The following is a 21,706-nucleotide window of genomic DNA, read 5'->3' as shown; positions in this document are numbered from 1 at the left end:
TGCGTGCTCCGCTCTCTGCTGTTCAGTGCGCTCGCTGTTGCACCAAAACAACAACAAACAAACAAACCACACACATACACACACGGTAGTGATGATACCCAGCTATACCCACCCGCCTGATTCATTTCCTGCCCCTGCTTGCTTCCTGTCTGGCACCTTGGCTGTAACTCCTTTTACATGTGCAGCGATGCGTTTCGGTGTCTGAGTTTTCCTGGGAAGTCATGTTTGTGTGTCACCATAGAGGCCAGGACAGGGCAAAGGGGAAGGGGGGGGGGGGGGGGGGCTGGGGGGGGGGGGTTGCTTCTGGTAGAACATAAATGGTTGTTCAGATTAAGCTGCAATCACTGTGAATATAAAGCTTATGTTGTCAACAGTTTACACAGATGAGTTCCCTGTTTGTTCCTGCTGACACGCAAACTTCTGATTACAAAGTGCAGTTTCAAACCATAGCTTGGAATATACTGTATGACATTCAGCTACGTGCTAACAAAGTTGAAGTTTGTTGAGGTTTGTCTTTATCCAGAAGTGTGACACTGCTCTGATCCATTTAGACAAGACAATTTGCCAACGGATGGCTATATTTCCTAAGTCGTGGTTCTGTGATATCCTTTGCCCTAGTATGCCTGATGCCCTGATAAAAGGGGCAACTCTGAGTGTAAGTAACTGCAGCTGTTTGCGGATTGTGTTCACTGTGTATGCTGACTGGCTGTCCACTCATATCTGTAATTTTACAGTGAGTTTGTATTAGAGGAATATATTCTCAAGCCTGCTACCTCCTGGCTGATATGATGCATCTCCCCTGAAAGGAGGTTAATTGAATCTGTAATCTGACCTAGCAGATAATGAGAGATAATGAGAGGCAGATGAAGGCAAGGGAATCATTTGACATGTGATTTGGTGTGTGTGTGTGTGTGTGTTTGGGGTGGGGGTGGGGGGTCGAATGGGGGTTTGGTGGGTTGTGTATACACCGTAAAGGAGTGGCCCGCTTGATTAAGTAGCGCCGTGCTTTGGAGCGGGGAGGGGGGGTGGGAACGAGAGGAGGGTGGCGGTGATGCTCCCTGGGAGCTGGCGAAAAAATGAAAGTCAGGGCGAAGGAGGAGGGAGGGAGGGAGGGAGGGGGAGAAGGAGGGAGAGGGAGGGTTGTGAGAAAGAGGGGAAATTATGAGAAGAAGAAGAAAAGCGTCCCCTTTTCTTTCCAGTGTAACAGGGGGCTGGGAACAGGCAGCCTTCGGCTTTTGGCACGTTTTAATTTTACACTTAACTGAACATCAAAGAGATGTCTTATCCAGGCTTATCAGACGCAGCCAGCAGCGGGCAAGAGGGATGCACCCGTCACCCGCTCTCTCTCTCTCTCTCTCTCTCTCTCTCTCTCTCTCTCTCTCTCTCTCTCTCTCTCACCCCCTCTCTCTTTCCGTCTACCTTGGAGTTTCTCCCGCTCTTTGTCTGACCTTTTCTCTCTCTCCTTCAGTCTCTTTCACTCTTTTTCAGTCCCTCTCCTCTTCTTTTCTCTCCCTCTCAATCTGCTCTTTTTCATTGTTTTCTTGCTCTCTCTTTCTCACTCTTTCTCTCTCTCCTCCTCTGTCTCTCCCTCTCCCACTCCCCTCCACACCCCCCCCCCCCTGTCTTTTTTCCTTTTCTGTGCATTTCTCTCTGTCTTTTATCTTTCTCTCTCTTTCTGTCTCATTCTGGTTTCCCGCCCCCCAGCATAAGGATTGACAATCTTCTTATCTCACCCCGCAAAAAGGAATTACTCAGCGAAAACGAGTGACTCACTCACGCACTGTTGATACTCCAGGGGGAATGGGAGAGAAGCGGGCCAGCACAAGGGCTCCTCCGCACTGCTGTGGAGAAAGAAAGACACACATATACGCGTACACTCACTCACTCACTCTCTCGCTCTCTCTCTCTCTCTCTCTCTGCTCTTCTCTGCCTCTCTCTACCTCTCTCTCTCTGCTCTTCTCTGCCTCTCTCTACCTCTAGCTAACACACACAGAGACACGCACCTCATCATCTTCTCTGGATTTTGCACACTAGGCTTGGACAAGAGCGTTTTGAAATGAAGCCTAAGAGCTCTGTGTCATGTTCTTTATTTCCCCTCTCCAAACTGAACCGGAGCCAGTTTGACATGGGCCGCAAATCCTCCTGGCTCAGCCTTTTTGCCACCATGCGTCATGCGTGTGCTGAGGCATCCAGAACCACCGCAGTAGGAGGGGAGAGGAGAGGAGAGGAGAGGGAGTGGGGGTAGAGGCAGGGAGAGATTTCCTCAGGGCTGATCACTTTCTCAGTGGTCCAAGTTTTTAAAGAGCTGGGAGAGGGAATGAGTGTGTGGAAGCCACTCAGTTTAGAGAGAGAGAAAGTGTGTGTGTGTGTGTGTGTGTGTGTGTGTGTGTGTGTGTGTGTGTGTGTGTGTGTGTGTGTGTGTGTGTGTGTGTGTGTGTGTGTGTGTGTGTGTGTGTGTGTGTGTGTGTGTGTGTGTGTGTGTGTGTGTGTGTGTGTGTGTGTGTGTTAGGGAGAGAGAGGGATTGAGTGGGTGGAAGCCACTCAGTTTAGAGAGTGTGTGTGTGTGTGTGTTAGGGAGAGAGAGGGATTGCGCATGCGTAAGCATCACAGTAGAGTTTGTGTGTCCGTTTGTGTATGTGCATGTTTGTGTGTGAAAGGTGAACATTGGAGAGAGAGAGTGTGTGTGCGCATGTGTGTTAGATGGACATTGTAGAGTGAGTGCGTGAGTGAGTTTGTGTGTGTTTGAACCTCTTGTATCCTTTCAGCAGTGCATCTCCCATGTGAAAGCCTTATTGCCTTGGCCCTGGGTTGAAGAGGTGCTCCAGAAAAGCACAGCACCGCTCTCCAAAAGAGACAAACAGAGAGTGTGTGAATGTATGTGTGTATGTCTGTGCACTTATGTGCATGTGTGTGTGTGTGTTTGAGCAAGCATGTATATGTGTGTGTATACATGTGCACATGTGTGCGTTCTAATGCGTGTGTTTGTGTGTGGCTGTGTGAGTTTGTAAGAGGAGGAAATGTCGGGGGTTGGTGTGTCGAGCTGGAGGATTTGGGGTTGTGTGGATGTGCTCTCTGTCTGAGAGAGAGAGAAAGAATAAGAGAGAGAGAAAGAAAAAAGAGAGAATGAGAGAGAGAGAGAAAGAATAAGAGAGAGAGAATGAGAGAGAGAGAGAAAGAATAAGAGAGAGAGAAAGAAAAAGAGAGAAAGGAGTCTGTGGCTCCCTCCTCCCCCCTGAGTCTCCCTCTGCCGCCACTGCCAGCCTCCAGCTGGATAATCCACAGCGCAGCAGCCCCACTCCAGCCCCGTGCCTGTGTGCAGACAGATAGCACGGCATTAGACACAGAGAGAGGGGGAACCAGAGACAGAGAGAGGGGGAAAGAGGGAGGAAGGGATAGAGAGAGAGGAATGGAGAGAGGAAGGGGGAGAGGGAGGCAGTAACTGGGAAAGAGAGAGAGAGAGAGAGAGAGAGAGGGAGGAAGGGATAGAGAGAGAGGAATGGAGAGAGGAAGGGGGAGAGGGAGGCAGTAACTGGGAAAGAGAGAGAGAGAGAGAGAGAGAGAGAGAGAGAGAGAGAGAGAGAGAGAGAGAGAGAGGGAGGAAGGGATAGAGAGAGAGGAATGGAGAGAGGAGAGGGATGGTACGAGACCAGAACAGAGTTAGAGAGGGAAAGACGAGGATAGAGGGCAAGAGGGAGGGGAAGATAGAGGGATATTGGGTAGAAAGAAGAAGGGGGGGTTCAGGAGATGGGGGAGAGAGCCTTGAAGAGGGGGAGAGAGAAGCATAAAAATGAGGATATAAGGATGGAGAGAGCGAGGGGAAAGAGATGAAGGACGGGAAGAGATGAAGCAAGAGCTCCTTCCAAGCCCCTCTACTTGTAGCCGAGCCAGAACTCACTCTTTCAGTTTCTCTCCTCGCTTCCAAAACCAGCAGCCTTTTTCTCTCCTCTTTTTGAGAATTTGGGCCATGTGATTTAATACAGACTGACACCCCAATCAGGCTCCAACTCCCGATGCTCGCTGTGTCTTTATGTCCCCCTCATCCGCCGCACAATGACCTTTGAGTGGCCAATTAAAGTGGCTGTTGAGACGACCGTGGCTCCAACGAAGCCCGCGTGAATAGGACCGCCCGTCTGCCTCACTAATGGCCTGCCATGATATGTCCTGGTGTAAATTCACCAGACTTATTAAAGCGTATATTTCCTATAATCCTCCGTCATGGCATATCTCTGTGTCTGTGTGTGTGTGTGTGTGTGAGAGAGAGAGAATGACTCCCCGGCGTGCCGTCTGGAAAAGCTGGCAGGATTTTTGTTTTGTGTAAGCAGGTGTGTGCTTCACCTTTAACCTGTAATTAAAGCCCTTCATGGCGTTTTGTAGGGTGCTTGATGGAGCGCGCTCGCTGCAGCACCGCGCATCCTGGAGTTCGCTGTCAGTTATGAAATGGTAGCGTCAACGGAAAATTACATTAAGTATGGGATGGTGTTTGATTTTAGACTGGGTGCAGGGTCTTGAATGTCGGAGGCAGAGCCTGGCATTTGTATTGTGTAGCTGCCTTCATTCAAAGCTATATTGTTGGGCAGTGACAGCTGATGGAATTGTCAGTGCTTTTGCACTCCTGGCATTATGGTCCATTCCAGTCATATGATCAGATGAGCTTGAAGATGTTGGATCCATAGTTAGTTTCAGGTTGACATTACTCTGTGACCACATTTTACAAAGAGTAAATCATTTTCGTTTCGTTTCAGTGGTCACTGTCAGCAACCACTATTCTTTAAGGGTTTTTATCGTGATCACCTTCAATACTACCGTTTTTAAAGGTGGCCACTTTGTTATTGCTTTGTTCAGCAGGGTGCATGCAGATCTGGCCCTGTGTGTCGCCTGTCCACTAATACTGTGTTAATTACACTGTGGGAAAAGGTGGAAAACAAAGATGGCTGACCAGAGCACACTGCAGAGAAATATTGATGTGCTCATCATAATGAGGTTCACCAACTCGGTCCAGCCACAAATGTGTTGCCAAACAGATGTAGTGTTTCCTGAAGTAATTATAACCAGGCCTGGCATATTGCCATTTTGTCTTGACACTAAGGGGTAGGGACACTTTTGTTTTGAGGGCATTAAGGCCACATGTAAGGGCATCAAGTAAAAAAAAAAAAAAACAACGTTATTAATTAGGTTACTTATTTTACTGAATGCCCTTCCTTGCTGTGCTTTTTGAAAAGAAAAAAAAAGTTACAGGGACAACTAGCCTAAAAGGAATGGTAACCAAACATAAACAATCTCTATTTCTCTTTCTCTCTCTCTCTATCTCTTTCTCCCTCTCTCTGTCCGTTTGACCTATATTTGAAAAAATAGATAAATGAATGAAGGTAAATCATGTGGGGCACCAAGGCCACAGTTGCCAAAGAACATGCAGTACTCACAAGGGCACCAGGGCCACAATGGCCAATGAAAATGCAGTACTCACAAGGGCACCAGGGCCACAATGGCCAATGAAAATGCAGTACTCACAAGGGCACCAGGGCCACAATGGCCAATGAATATGCAGTACTCACAAGGACAGAAAGTGGCAAATGTTATTTCTCGTTGAATTAAGAATTGTTGTGATACAGTAGTGTAATTCTAGCAGTGTAGTTTTATTTTCCCTTCATCTCTCTACCGTGTTTGAGAGCTCCCTGGTCTCCACTCATCATATCTCTTCAGATCCCTGCCTGCTGGCCTTGAAGCCCATGACCTCAGTGCTGGTCTCTTCTCTTCTCTTCTCTTCTCTTCTCTTCTCCTCTCTTCTCTTGGAGCTACAGAGCACACACTCAGAGGGTACTTTCCCCTTCAAATCTGGAACAAGATCTAAAAAGATGGCGAGATTTTTATCACAGAGGCTGTAGGGGTGTTGCTTGTATTTGCTTCTCCTCTCTCCCTCTCTCTCTTTCTTTCTTGTTCTCTTTCTTTCTCTCTCTCTCTCTCTCTCTCTCTCTCTCTCTCTCTCTCTCTCTCTCTCTCTCTCTCTCTCTGAGCACTCATAACCCCCTGTACCTGCTCACTGTAGAGTAGGGAAGGGGAGTAAGCCTCGCCAACAGCCACCCCTGCTTCTTAGGTTAGATAAGAGTGCAACCTTGAACATCTAAGGCTTCCCTGTCTTATCTGCACAGAGTACGCTGTAAGGTACCCTATAGAAACTGTACTATAAAAAGTTCTCTGCTCATCCTTCTTCTGAACGTCCTTCAGCCCTTTGCTCCATAGGCCTCTATTGGGTTACCACTTTCTCCTCAGACTGAAGAACCCATTATTTACTGGCAATGCATTCCTGTATGGCTGGAGGCTTTTGTAAAAGCCCCACGAGGAACCTTTTCTCCTCTCCAGCGGGGCCCATTGGCAGCCAGGCCAAGTGCAGACAGAGACAGACTGCGGCAGCAGTGGCATCGCCGCCACCGCCGCCACCGCCGCCACCATCTCTCCTCCTGCGTCGCCGGAGTCATTACTGTAAAGTTAATTACAGCCGGCCGGTCTTTAACCTCGCAGGCGGGCCCCTCCCCTCCGCGCGACCCCGGGGGAAAACGGCTCTGTGCCACTAATGGCCGCCCGAGCTCTCGGAGACACATTTTCATACCGGCCCCCTCTTCTTCCTGTCCCGCTGGGAGGCCACATCAAAAACGGTGCCCCGCTTTTTTCTCTCTCCCTTTTTCCCCTCCTCCTCTCTCCATCTCTCATCCCTCTACAGCCCCACCCACCCCTCCTCCACATACCACATACACACATCCCTCCAAAACAACACACCCACCACCACCCCCCCCCCCCCCAGCCCCAAACTCCCCCTTGGCGGTGCAGCTCTGTGGGGTGGCCCTTTATTAACGAGCGACGGGGCCAGTAATTAATTACAGGATGAGTGACAGAGGAGCCATTAGCCCGGCAGGAAGCGTGGCAGCGCTCCTGGTTTTCTCCAGGGCTCTCTTGGCTGGGGAGGGACAGGAGGGGGGTTGGGAGGTGGATGTAAGGAGGGGGCCGCATTGCTTTGGTGAGTGGAGGGAATGCCTTTGGGTGGGGGGGTGGGGGGGGTGGGGGGGGTTGAGCGAGAGGGGAAGTGACACGGTGAGTGTCTGTCACCAGCAGGCCATTACAGAGAGGCCCAGGCTGTAGCGCTTCCACCGCATGCCGCCACAGCAGCTAAGCAATAGGGGCTGAGCTGGCGACTGCCATCAACGCCCAGGATGGGCTCACATGGCCCTTTATTCTTTTTATCTCTGCTCTCTCCCTCTCTCTCTCTCTCTCTCTCTCTCACTCCCTCTCTCTGGCTCACTCAATCATGCTTTGTCTCAAATCACTCTTTCTTTACTCTCTCTCTCTCTCCTATACTCACTCTCTGTCTCTCTTTCTGTACCCGTGGTTTCTTTCGCTCTGTTTTTTGGTTTTCTCTCCCTTCTGTCGCATTTCCATTTTTGTCACTGTCCCTCTCCATTTCTCCCTATTGACCTTGCCCTTGCTCTTTCCTGATACACTCTCCATTCTGTCTGCAACTTTCTCTAGCACTCTCTCTCACACTCACACACACACACACACACACACACACACACACACACACACACACACTGTTCTCACCCCATGGTGGAGATAAGCTATCTTTGTTTTTGCATCTCAGGACACTTTGTAAGTTAAACAAGCTGCCCCCCAGCTTCCGGGCAGTGCCGCGATCTGATTTGAGCCCTTGCAGACCGCTGATGGGTGTCCTGAGTGAAAGGGCGTCGCGCCTGAACCCCCCCCCCCCCGCATGTCTGCGGAAAGGAGTGTTGCTCCAGTCTAAATGACATCCGGCTCTCGGAGTCTCTCCGAGGTTTTCACATAACAGACTTCTGTAAAGTCGGCAGCATCTGGGTGGATGTTGACATGGAGCTCAATTAAAACTAGTGGATAATGAGTTCCATTTTCTGGGCATGTTATGCCAAGGTGATGCCCCCTCCCCTCCCCCTCCATTGTTGCATTCATAACAGTGCTGCTGTAATTATAAATGGTGCTGTTCAGATTCACACTAGTCATGCAATGTGTGGCGTGTTTTATGTGCTAACAGAGTGGTGCACACATGTACAAATGAAGCCATGACTGTCGTAGTAGCTTTATACATTTCAGTGAGTAACTGAGAGTGTTTTGGGGTGTTTTTTTGGGGGGGGGGGGGGGGGGGGGGGGGTTTAGGGGCTGTTGGTGAAGAGTGAGGCCAGAAAATCTCATGTAGCATTTAATTGGAGCAGTTCCCACATGACACAGAGCTGGATGCCTTCCACTGCAGGGAGGGAGGGAGTGCATTTCATGGATTATGGCACATGCAGACTGAAAATGGGATTAGTGGAGGAAGCCGAGATGGAAAAAGGAGAATAGTGACCGAGCAATTCATTGCCGCAGAAATTGTATATGTAAGCAACAGCTCATTTGCCCCTGCGCTCTGTACTGAGAGATTGAAGATTGGCTACTCTGCCCATTTGTGTGTGTGTGTGTGTGTGTGTGTGTGTGTGTGTGTGTGTGTGTGTGTGTGTGTGTGTGTGTGTGTGTGTGTGTGTGTGTGTGTGTGTGTGTGTGTGTGTGTGTGTGTGTGTGTGTGTGTCTCTGAGTGTGAGTGTGAGTGAGTGCTCTGCACTTGTGCCTGCGTCAAAGCCTACTTGCTGTTTTTTTTTATTTTTGCTCCCCACAGGCGCTAGCTTTTAATGTTTCAACAGAGAAAAGTGCTTAGCTGTTTGATAACTGGGATATGCACAATAAGGTTAATGGCAACCCTGTCAACAGGCTGTAAACTGCCGGGCGCTCTACTAATGGGGTGCTAATCTGCATTAGAGAAAGGGTCTACCAGGGGAAAACATCCAGCTGCTTCGGAGACTATTCAGTTACAACTGGAGATGGGATGCACCCCTCTTCTTCCTCTCACACACACACACCCCCCCCCCCCCCCCCCCCAAATGCCTGGCCAAGGTCTGTCCCTTTTAAGAACTGCTGTGGCCATAAAGCCCCATGCCTCACCTTGCTTCTCAAAAGCCAGAGGCCGATTGGAGCTCCTATCTGAAGGGAAGCCCCTTACAGTCCTGCGGTGGCATTCAGTGCCCTGACGAAGTTGACCTCGAGTCCGGTTGTTTACTCGTCTCCGCTCGCCCGTGACCTTTTAAGCCCACAGACGACACTGTGTTTATCTGTTGCTCGATTAAGTCATAATTAAGGACTGATTAAAAGCGGTTAATGGAAACGAGCAGATGGAATTAAGTTGAGGAGGAGCTTGGGGCTGTCGTTAGCACGGTGCCATTGTATTCAATTTCCCAGGAATGCAGACGCCGTGGATTGATGGGAGACTTTTTTTTTTTAAACCCCTTTACTTGGTTTGGAAAAGAAGGAAGGAGAAATGGCTTCCTGTCTTTTTACACCAGATGAATGGCTTTAAAAGATGTGAGAGGTTGATGACGGAAGTACTTATATTTGTGCTCAGGCCACTTAGTTTGCTGTCTACAAAAACATGAGCTGCTTATTAGCTTATTATTGTAATTAGTAGATTATAAAAATCCTCGTGATTATGGTAATCATTCATGGTAATTTAAACATAAACATAAGCCTGAAAGAGTCAAGTCTACTGTGTCTTTGTGTCTAACTGATGTCAGTTTTAAAGAAATCAACAGCCATTTTAAGTTTGCAATAGGTAAGGTGGAGTTGATACTATTTCTGCCCGCACCACTGGTATTTAGGTGCTAATTTCATTGATTATATAGCTCTGCAGAGGGGTTATTACTTGGACTAGTTCTAACTTGTTCTAACTTTTGAAAGCATGATTATTACTACATTCAAATAAGTGTTTTAGATCATAGCCATTTTACATACCAGTCATTTTAAAATTTTAGTACAACAATTAATCTCCATTAAATCAAAGCATTTTCCAACAGTTTCAGCTGTGCTGGAATCAGGGTGAGTGGTGTGGACAATAAAAGAACTCATTGTAGTAATGAAATCCTCAATTAAAAAGTACAGCTTTTTATAGCTATGGAATCTGTAAACTGGAGCCCCATGTCAAATCTCAGCTTGGAGTTTGATGAAAAGCCCTCATTGGTCCATTATCTGTGCTGGAGCACAAATGCTGCTTTCTGAGAGCTCATCAGCTGCATGTGCCGGGGTGCTTTATGAGCTGTAGAGCTCTCTCTCACACACACACACACACACACACACACACACACACACACACACACACTCATACACACACACACTCATACATACACACACGCACTCACACACACACGCACTTACACACACTCACACACACACACACACACACACACACACACACACACACACACACACACACACACACACACACACACACACACACACACACTTACACCCACACACACACATGCTCTCACACACTCACACACAGACACACCCATACAGTCCACTCCAAACACAGTATCCAGGGAGACATTGAGAAATATATTGGCTTATTCCGAGACTATCCATGTGTTCCGAGAATTTGAGGGGCTGTATTTCTTGTAAGGTGTCAGTTTAATAATGGGTGGGTGTGTGTGGATATGAGCTACATAAGGACCAACATGAATACACCACTCAGAAGCACAGGGAGCACAACACCGATGTAATGAGATTGTTTGATATCACAGAGCCAGTCGTCTCGTTCTTCATTAATTTAAACCCCTGACTTTTTACTTAATCAGCATTTAGATTGACCTCCATTAAAAACCCTAAGTGATGTATGATCTGAGCGTTTTGTTCAGGAACCTCTGAATACATTGCAGCCCATTTATCATTTGAAGGGGGGGGGGGGCGAAAGGGAATGGGGGCGGGTGGGTGAGGCTAACTAGCTACAGCATTTCTACCGCCGTCTCACTCCTGCTCTGGCGGTGGCTTATTTAATGGAGTTGATGAAGCAGATTCATATTGCAGCACGAGCGCATTCCTTCTCTGCCCCCCCCACGCCATCCTCCATCCACCAACGACACCTCCACCAGCACCAGCACCAGCACTACCGCCACCACCACCACCACCACCACCACCAGCTGTGCCACCCACCAGGACCCAGACGTAAATCCCCCATTGCTCATAGCCTAAATATGAAAATGAGATTTATTGATGCACCGATGCACACAAAACCCTTACAAATCAGCCGCCAGCGAGAGATTTATGGGCCTGGTCGGGGCTCCAGAGTTGCATCATTGTTAGACTGGCTCGCGCTCTGTGTCCGCCGCGGACAGAAGGCTCGGCTGTCACAGCTGATTTACGAGTCCTGCATGGGCAAATCGCTTTTACTGCCTCCTTGATTATTGTCGGATGTTAAATAGATAACAGATCGCACTAAATATTCCTTTCTTGCGCAGCTGGGGTCGGAAGAATCAGCCAAGACCTTAGTCCCCTCGCTCTACCCAACCCTGTTGCAGCTTTTCTGTAAATGTATCCATCCTCCTGCTTTTGTTAATCGGAGCTCTTTTTTGTCACTGTGGTGAATCCTCCATGCTTTTCTTCCCATGTTGTCAATAGAATTGCCTTTTGATGAATGCTCCAATCCATTTCTGGACAGGGCACATGTAATCACTTCACTAACACGGGCAGACGTGCAGAACTAAGGAAGATATTAATTTCCCGCTTCATCAGTGTGATTTGCAGAGAAACCTGCGGCTCGTAAAAAAAAAAATGGGAGATTGATCCAACAGCTGTGTAATGGGGATTTTTAACTTCTGTTTTGGCTTTTTGGTTTCCAGAGATTCCACTTTTTAATGGTCCCTTCTCTCCCCCAATCTTCCCCATCTGCTAGTTCATGAACTGAACGGCGCTCTTGTTTGTTTGGGGAAAGTTCCCCTTAAACGGATATATTACTCACACAGTCCTCAAGCCAGTAGGCTGGAATCAATGCATCTTCTTTTAGTCACAGCGAGGAAGCATAATGAACGATAATGTTACTTTTAATCCAACATTCTTTATCTTAATGGTCTAGCGTTTGCGAGAGATAATGATCGTAAAGTCATTTATTTAACACTCACTCTCTCTCTCATTCCCCCCCCCCCCCCCCCCCCCCCCCTTTTTTTTTGTCTTCAGGGCTGTCCACAGATCCTCCCCACTAGCGACATCCTGGTACCTGCTGGCATAATCCGGCCAATCACCCTGCGGGCACGCAACCTCCCGCAGCCTCAGTCGGGGCAGAAGAACTACGAGTGCGTCTTCAACATCCAGGGCAAGGTTCAGCGCATCCCCGCCGTCCGCTTCAACAGCTCCTGCATCCAGTGCCAAAACACCTCGGTAAGACCCGGAAGGCTTGATGCTCACATTTTTACTATTCAGCATGCATGGTATCCATCATTATCCAGACGGAATCGCATTATACCTTAGACATATATTTGCATGGGGTTCTATGGATAGTGGGTTGTTAGTAGGGTTGAAGTGAACACTTGACCTTTTGAATTGCTAGTGTCAGACTTTTATCAGCTAAGCTGAAGTAGCACAGACATACAGTACTTGAGACCCTGATATGTGTGCCCATGCCCTGCCAATTGGCATATAGCACTGAAGGTTGTAATCCGTAATTAACTCCCTCCCCGCAGTCACCCGTGCAGCTTGGTTCCAGTCTAAGCTCAGGCAAATGGAGGGGAGGTGGCACATTAGCTGCTCCTGTCGTGCCCAGATAGCCTGCACTGGGGCTAAATGGCTTTAGCATTTTTAGCTTCAAGTAAATATGGCGCTCGACTATGGCTTAAGCAGCATTCTGAAAAGCAGAATGTTTTCTAAGCATGTTAAAATATTTGTGCAGTGATTTATCCGTGTGTGTATTTATTTTTTTCTCTCGTTCTTTCCGACTGTGCTCAGATGGTATTTGGATTTGTGTGTGTGTGGGGGGGGGGGGGGGGGGGGGATGCTTTGCCTCTCCTCCTCGCCTCATTAAAGAATTGCGTATGCTGAGGAACACTTCTCCTTTTTGGGGGAATTGGGTACAGTGCAGAACATTGCTCTTGAGGGCACAGAATGACAATGAATATGTCTGGAAAATCTGCCAGACGAAGTCAAGGTGACTTTGCACAGTCTCTGATCAGGGTGGTGGGGTAAAAAAAAGAAAACCTTTATCCCGGAAATCAGCAGAGACATCAATTCATAACGTTAAAGCCCTTGGTTTTTTTCACAATCCCGGTGAAAAATGTAGGATGTCAGAGAACTGACATTGAGAGTCTCTCCACCCTCCCTTCACCCTTCCCCCCCCCCCTCTCTCTCTCTCCTTCTTGCTCTATCTCTCTCTCCCTCCCTCTCTCTCACACATATACATTCTCCTCCCCTCCCCCCCCCCCCATTTCTCTATCTCACTTTCTCTCCTCACCTCTCGCCTCCCTCCCTCTCTCCCTCTGTCTCATGGCGGCGATGCAGACGGCAGCCTTCTGTGACCCATCTGGTTGTCACAGTAACCCCAGGGAGTCTTGTAAAATAATTAGCTCGGCACTGGATGTGGGTCTTAATTTGGTCTGACAATGTGACCTAGTGAAGGGGAATGTGGTGTCACCATTTCATGGGGTGTGGTGGTGGGGGTCAAAAGAATGGGGGGGGGGGGGGTAAAACATGTGGTGGAGTGTGTGCCCTTTGACCCCTTTGACCTCTGTAAGGTCAAAGGGCAGCCTGCGTGCCTGCGTCCTTGGACAGCCACGATTGATGTCCCGTAGGCAACTTATTAATGGGGATCACGTCGGCTGCGCGCTCCCGCCCCATACGGCAGGGGCTCGGCACTCCGGCGCGGGGATTGATTGTTGTCCTTTCCCGGAATGACACATGCTGCCGCCGTCGGCTGCTCCATCCTCAGGTTTAGGTAGGGTGGGGTGGGGCGGGGTGGGGTGGGGGGGTGGCGCAGGGAAGGACCCTGCATCAGGAGCGACGCAGCCTTGCCCCCATCTGCTCTCCTTCATTTCCCCCCCTCTCATCACTCAAGCTGTCTCTGACCCCCGCCCTGTGCCCCAGTCCCACTCCCCGCTATGCATTTAAATTGAAATTGAAACATAGTTTTTGTAGGACGCCATTAATTTTATTTCAAACCAGCGGTGGTGTGTGTGTGTGTGTGTGGTGTGGGTAGGGGGTGGGGGGGTGTTGCACAGAAAGCACAAGCTCTCCTGGACTTCCAAACCGGCAGTAGAGTGCAGGAAGTATTGAGCGAGTTGCGAAAATTCCTCCCCATGGCATGTGGGATAGAGAAAAGGTGTGAGGGAAGGATGGAGAAAGATGGGGAGGGGGGGGGGGGGGGAGAGCAACAGGTGCCTCATCCTTCCACTCCTTAACAACCGGCTGAAAAATGGAAGGGAGGGGTGGACAAACCGCCAGCAGGATAAATATTTATGACCTCAAATTTGTATTCTGCGAGCTTTAGTGATTTGCAGACTAGTTGGCACCGTATTTAGAATTAGGAGCTATCTGTGTTTGTGGAAACTATAAATCTCACGTCAGCCTCTGTCTCTCTTCAATTTGGCTTCAGCAGGAGCCTCAACCTCAGACTGAGAGGCAGCCACCGTCTCCCCACCTTCCATTGTGTGCTGTCTCTCCATCTATCTCTCTCTCTCTCTCTCTCTCCTCTCTTTCTCCATCTATCTCTCCTCTCTCTCTCTCTCCATCTCTCTCTCCTCTCTCTCTCTCTCTCTCTCTCCTCTCTCTCTCCATCTCTCTCTCCTCTCTCTCTCTCTCTCTCTCTCCTCTCTCTCTCTCTATCTCTCTCTTCCTCTCTCTCTCTCTCTCTCTCCTCTCTCTCTCTCTCTCTCTCTCCATCTCTCTCTCCTCTCTCTCTTTCTCCATCTCTCTCTCTCTCTCTCTCCTCTCTCTCTCATTCTCTCTCTCCTCTCTCTCTCTCTTTCTCTCTCTCTCCATCTATCTCTCTCTCTCCTCTCTCTCTCTCTTCCTCTCTCTCTCCTCTCTCTCTTTCTCCATCTCTCTCTCTCTCTCTCTCTCCTCTCTCTCTCATTCTCTCTCTCTCTCTCTCTCTCTGTTCTGTTCCCCTCCCCCTGTCCAGTACCCGTATCTGCCTTTATCTCCTTGTCTCTCTCTCCACCTCTCCTCTCCTCTCCACCTCTCCTCTCCTCCCCTCTTTGTTGGGATAGGGCCCTTTCAGATTAATTGATAGTCTGATTACCTGTGACACCGCAGGGAGAGAGCATATCATCTCCTCTGGGCCTCTCCCCTGCATTCCATGAATCTCCGTTGAATAGTAATCTGGCCGTCACAAAGACATGCTGCAGATTACTCCTGCTCCCAGGGGTAGTGTGTGTGTGTGTGTGTGTGTGTGTGTGTGTGTGTGTGTGTGTGTGTGTGTGTGTGTGTGTGTGTGTGTGTGTGTGTAAGTGTGTGTGTGTGTGTGTGTGTGTGTGTGTGTGTACATTCCCCTCAAAATACACACACACACACGTGCACACTCAGTCAGTCATACACATACTCACCAAGACAGACATGTACACAGAAACACACACACGCACACACACACACACGCGCACACGTACACACGCTGGCTCACCTACTGATGGCAGGCAGCACCCATCAATCAATAAGGCCCGTCAAGTGGAGTGGCGCGCCTTCATTCCCACCTCGCATGCGCCAGGTGACTTTGAGGCCGAGAGGTCCATGCTAATGCAATTGTGAGTGTCCTCCGATGGGCAACGCTGAATCAATCAGTTTCATCCTGTGTTTACTCACAACGCCCGTGCAACTTTTATGAATCGGTCAGCATATTTCACCTCTCTCTCTCCCTTCCCCCACCACCCTGCCTGTGTGCTGCTGCTGCTTCTGCTGCTACAGCCATTGCTGCTTCAGGGAGATGGCTAAGAGGGCCTCTGATGCCACTGGAGGCAGTTTGAAAATGGATGCACTACTAGGTGAAGATACGTCAGTCGAGAGCCCCGAGTGATTTCTTTCCCCCTGTCAAATTTCTTCTCGGACCATTACTGCCACAGTTCACTCGCAATTTTTGAAGTAGTTGAGGCGCCGTTTGTCAAAAAAAAAGGTGCATGTGGAGTGTTTGAATGTTGAATCTGTCTTCTGAATTGCGTGGCCTCTTGTCTCAAACGGTTTCCCGATCCCTTGGTCATACTCGAAAATGTGTCTGAGGTCCTGCTGTCTTTTTTTTTATCTTCAGCTCAGATAGGCCTGGCACCGCTTGAGAGATGTGGCGGTGGATTTGGACAGCACTGATAATCACTCAGGGTGGACTTATTGTATTGCCGCTCGTTACACTGCCTCTTATCCCCGATGCAAATCTCTCTCCCCTCGGGGGCTACTCCCCACCTCTCATTGGCAAAGAGAGAGAGCCAAATCAAGTTAACTGGTCCTTTTTTATGCTGCTTAATTTTTCAGCAGTTTCCTGTTCCCATCTAACCCCCCCCCCCCCCCCGCTCCCTGACACACACACACACACACACACACAAACACACTCACAAACACACACACACACACACACACACACACACACACACACACACACACACACACACACACACACATCGTCGAAGCAGCTGGCCCCTCTGCACTTTCCTACAATCTCCGCATTGTACTGCGACTCTCTGCTTCCGGCCCTTGAACAGGCAGCACTGTACTTGTGTCTCCGATGAGTCAAAGGTCCTGCCCGATTAGAGCCAATTTCAGCGGGCGGGATTAGCATGACAACGCGAAAGGTCGGCACGGATGGCGACGATGAAGGGCGCCCTTGTGAGGTGGTTTCAACCGTGCGTCCAGATCGAAGCTTTTGGCGGGTGTCTTGAGTACGGTGAGCCACGCAAGCGGATGCGAATGTAGATGCTATCGCTTGGGGAAAGTGGCTCCCCTTTCCTGTTTATTGCTTTACGAGTCGAGTCGGGTTTTAGGCCACTAGTGCAGTTTATTGACTTAACGTGACGCTAAAGGGAAGAGCAGGTGCCATGGACCCGTGTGTCCAGATCAGACTACTTCATAAAGTCATCTCTGTGGATGCCTGCCAATTCATGAATCAATCTCTCTACTGTAAAAAGAAAAAAGATATTTTCCAAGATGTGATTTGTTAACGTGTCAGAAGCAAAGATGTGATTCTTAATCCAGGCTAAAATTCGTCCCTTCCTGTTACTTCCTTTATGTGTCTTTTCTCTTGATTTGCACTGCAGACATCAGCAATATGCTGCCATCGCCGGAATAAATCAGAATGATACATCTCCACCCCACATACAGACACAAACACACACACACACTCACACCCACACACACACACACACACGCACAAAGACACACATACGCATAGCCTTTCAAATAAATGATAAATGTGTTAGTTGAAGTTGAAAATGAATAAGCATTTGCTTTTTGCCATATATGGCCTGGATTTTTTCCCAGCATGCATAACACATGGTGCTCTCTCATCATGCTTTATGGGTCAAAATCAAAAGGCACACTTCAAACCTACCTTTTCATATTTCCTTTAAGGCAAAAGGGAAAAAAAATGTCCCTCTCTAAAATGAAATCCATGAGTAAAAGAGTTGCTAAGTGGCACTGACCCCTGTGTGGTGGGCACAGGCAGTGTTGCCCAGGTAACAGAGAAGCGGAGCCTTTTACCCGATGACCAAGTTTGGAACTGGCCTCTCCATGGAAAGGGCCTCTCACAAAGGACATCATTACAGGCTTTGCAGGGTAGCGTGGCTTTTTGAATGAAAACACTTGAACGTTATTTTCGTCAGGCTTTTTTGAACCAGCTTGCCCTCATTATTCTATTATTTTATATCGAGTGCTCAATCAGACATTAAATTCTCCAGTGCCTCAAAGTGCACCACGCCATACTGTGCAAAAGAGCTACCGAGCAGCATGGGAACAGCCAATGGCTGAATGAACACTGTGTGTTTTTTTTGTGTGTGTTCTTTCAAAACTACCTCTATCCAAAATCTGCCAACTTCTACCTAGCGACAGGCCAAGAATAGCCCTTTCCATCTTGCACCGATTGCCTATCCAATACCCATCTTAATTTCCTCCCCGATCCCCCCCCCCCCCCCCCCCCCCCCCAATCCGATACATTTTTCCATTTGATTAACGTAGTCTACTTATTTCTCCTCCGCCTTCCCTCTGGTGCCCGGTTCAGGTCATAGATGGCTTGGACTGTAGCAGCTGGTCTCCATTTAGATAAATTGATCATCGAACGATGGTGATCAATCAGCCATATGAATTATGGACCTATTGTGTTTCTCATCACATCATGTTGCTCTAAGCCCTTTGCTGTGTAATTTGAGTCTCAGCTGCGTGCTCCAAATGAAGATATAAGCCCGTAAGTGATACTCCAGAACGTTTAGTATGAGATCAGCACCACGGCCACAAGTTCTCATGGGGAAAGAATGCTTTGGTTAGTCCTTGGACCAACAATCTTGCCTCATTTATGGGGCAGGCGAGTTCAGCCGCCCGTGCACATATACCCTCAGCGAGCACGTCAGCATTCCCAACCATGCAGATGCTCGCTAGCCTTTCGGGAATACGACCAAACCATCACATCATGGCTCCCTCCCCTCAAAGGAAGAAAAACCTGACACTGTGTCTGAGATATTCAACCATAAAATTCGGCTTTCTTTTTTTTCACCAGGTCCTTTAATGTAGTCATTACAATAATATAGAGACATATGGTTGGATTAGTGATCAAGGGGAGAGTGTGCGGAGAAATGACACGCCATGTGTCATTTATTGAAGTTCGTTTGAAATAGCGGGCCACAGTGGATAATTCTTTTTTTTTTTCCGTGAGGTAGTTATACTGGTTTGTCTTTTCTGCTGAGTTCAGTTCCATTTTTAAAACTTAATTAAATGTACAGGAAAGCTTCCATCATTAAGTTAAATTGATTTTCAGTCTGTCACTTGAAGGAGAGTGCATCGACAATTCTGTCCGAGCCAAATTCTGACTCCAGCAGTCTCGTTTTTAGGGACTTAAAAGGAGCGTTCTCTCGATTTTCTGGGATCAAACACAATGAGTCATGATTGCATTTAGTGTCAGCCTCAAACTGCAATTATGTTTATTTGCAAAAGGTGGAATTCTCTTAGTACTGGAATTTCATTTTGTATTCTTCGATTGATTTTTCCGTCATAACGATCAAAAGCAGACAGTGCCTAGTATCAGGTGGTACAGTAAGGCCGTTATTGCGGCAAAATAATTAATGATTTAGAGAGGATGCACGCGACCAACAATGCCTTTCAGACACACAGTTAGCGGTTTCCCTTGCACAGCTCTCAGTGTTGCTGTGTAGTGTGAGAAGGATAAGTGAAACAAACCACAAAAATGATGGACCAAAAAAAAAAAACACAAACATCCGGGACGGTATTCTCATCCCTCCAGTCTTTTTTTCTTCTTCTTAGTTTGCTGTTTTTGAAGTCTGCCGGGTGTGTTTAGGCGCAGATGGATTGGGTTTTTTCAAGGTGAGATTACCTCACTGTCTCTTTTTCCGAGGCGGACCAGCGTGGATCCTGACAGAACGAGGGCAGTCCGTCTCCATGCAGGCGCTCCGATCCACCAGAAAACAGAGGGCCCGAGGAAAATCAATTCACGACTGGCATAGAGATAAGCCGGCATTGTACGGGCCGACACAAAAGCTTCCACCCATTTACACTCAGGCACTAATCTCCTCAAGCAGCCTGCCTGCCGCCCCTCTTGAAAAGAGGCAATAGGCTCGAAAAATACATTACATTACCACCTAAAATACATTGTATGACTGCACCGTGGCTTTCATCCGTACAGTCTATGACAGATGAGCAACAACAAGGCACTGAATTTCTCTTTATGTATCTATAAGGTCTATTTTCTTTCTAACTTTAGATATTTTCTTCTATCCAGACATTTCATATTTTTTCCCCCCCAAAGCTCAGTCATCACTCCCTTTTTGAAGTCTGTGTCGGTCTCTCTACAGTCATTCAGTCGTGCCACTTTATCGTTATTCCAGGTATAATAAAAGATGTTCTTTGTTGCCAGACTGTGAATGTGCTCTGGCGCCCACCGCAGATAGGCACGTAAGAACTCCTCATTGAATGTTAAACTGGCACCAGCGACGGTTAAAATATTTCTCTCGACTTTTGCAACATTATGCACGGACCAATCTCTCTGACCTTGTGCGCGGGAAAAAGTGCGGGCAGGTCAAAATTGACCCCAATTATGGTCGGCAAATCCCACACACTGGGCTCCATAGATATGCCAGACTGCGTGGCACCTGGTGTCAACAGGTTGAGCAGTCTTTTAGCGCGGCCTCTTGTGCGTGCGCCAGACTTGGAGCGTTCCACACCTGAATTCAGATAGTGCTGAGAAACAGCTGCACAAAGACTTAGAATAAAATGGGTTAAAATATCCCTGCAGTTTTCCAACGGCGGTGGCCGTCAAGTTCCCAGGGAAGTGTGTGTGTGTGTGTGTGTGTGTGTGTATGTGTGTGTGTGTGTGTGGGGGGGGGAGTGTGTTACAGGGTGGGGTACGGCTTGTTTGCTCAGGTTTGGCCGTATTCCGCCTGGACGGCGAGGATAAACAGTAACACAGCAGCTGATGTTTCCATCAGGCTTAATGAGCGTGTCTGAGGAATGTGGTTTTTAGTGTGTGTGAGGACTTCTCACCGTATAGATTTTGGTTTGGGGTGTGTAAGGAGATATTGAGAGACGGCAGATAGATCTGTTTCCCCCGGTCAGGCTGTTTAGCCGCAACTAAACAACTGTGTGGAGATGACTGCATTTATTTGCAGGATTGACTTAATGCAGCCTTGTGGAGAGAGCTCTGCCTCTTTTCTGCTGAGTCCAGGGGTCCTTTGGCTTGGTGGCTGTGTTCTTTATATCTATCTGTCACTCTTCTGGGTCTCTCTCTGTCGTTCTCTCTCCTTCTGCGTCTCTCTCTGTCTCTCTCTCCTTCTATATCTCTCTCTCTCTCTTCTATTAAGTGCTGCCCCCTGCCAGTCAATGGGGGCCGATCGGTGATGCCCGCTCAAGATAGGAGCGGCTAAGTGCTCTGAGTGTTACTGTCACTAATTGAAACGACGCTGACTGTTAAAAAAAAGAAAGAAAAGACAAAAAAAAGAACACGGTACAGAATCACCACCATCTAATGGACAGCACCTCTCTCTCGAGGTCAAAGGTTATTTTTTTTACACCAAGCAGCCCCCCCAGAAGAAGCCTCCCCCACCCCCATAATGCACCCTCTTTATGACCCTGCTGCCATGGGCTTGGTTTAACGTTTATCCAGTTGCGTTCAGTCGTAAACAGGGGGGTCTGTGTGCTGACTCAGTGTGCAATGGGCCTGTTGTTTATTTTGGAACTCCTACACATGTCTTAATGACAGCCTCTTCTGGTATTGTCGTTCATGTGTGTGTGTGTGTGTGTGTGTGTTTTTCTTCTCTTCCTGCTGCAGTACTGGTACGAGGGGAATGAAATGGGAGACCTGCCAGTGGACTTCTCCATCGTGTGGGACGGAGACTTCCCCATCGACAAGCCGACCTCCATGAAAGGTTTGTGTCTGGTCAAGAGCTTTCGTGCAACCTTAGGTGCAGTGTGTGTGTGTGTGTGTTTGTGTGTGTGTGTGTGTGTGTGTGTGTGTATGTGTGTGTGTGTGTGTGTGTGTTCGTGTGTGTGTGTGTGTGTGTGTGTGTGTGTGTGTGTGTGTGTGTGTGTGTGTGTTCGTGTGTGTGTGTGTGTGTGTGTGTGTGTGTTCGTGTGTGTGTGTGTGTTCGTGTGTGTGTGTGTGTGTGTGTGTGTGTGTGTGGCAAAAGTCATGAACCTTTTATTT

The 21,706-nt window shown here is 48.3% G+C and overlaps 1 protein-coding gene across 1 annotated transcript in view; it reads left to right on the top strand.

Annotated features, from left to right (window-relative positions):
- The window catches only part of plxna3 (plexin A3), a gene marked incomplete at both ends in the record, with an annotated part of 116,405 nt that overhangs the window by 61,427 nt on the left and 33,272 nt on the right, over positions 1 to 21,706 (top strand). Inside the window, 2 exons of the mRNA XM_080853367.1 lie at positions 12,055 to 12,255; positions 21,332 to 21,428. Coding sequence (XP_080709493.1) covers positions 12,055 to 12,255; positions 21,332 to 21,428 — 298 coding nt within the window. The remainder of the gene's footprint in view (positions 1 to 12,054; positions 12,256 to 21,331; positions 21,429 to 21,706) is intronic.

This window comes from Sprattus sprattus (assembly GCF_963457725.1).
Source record: "Sprattus sprattus genome assembly, chromosome: 16".
Lineage (NCBI taxonomy): Eukaryota > Metazoa > Chordata > Actinopteri > Clupeiformes > Clupeidae > Sprattus > Sprattus sprattus.
Note: the sequence above shows the minus strand (reverse complement) of the source record. Positions and strands in the feature narration are given on the sequence as shown.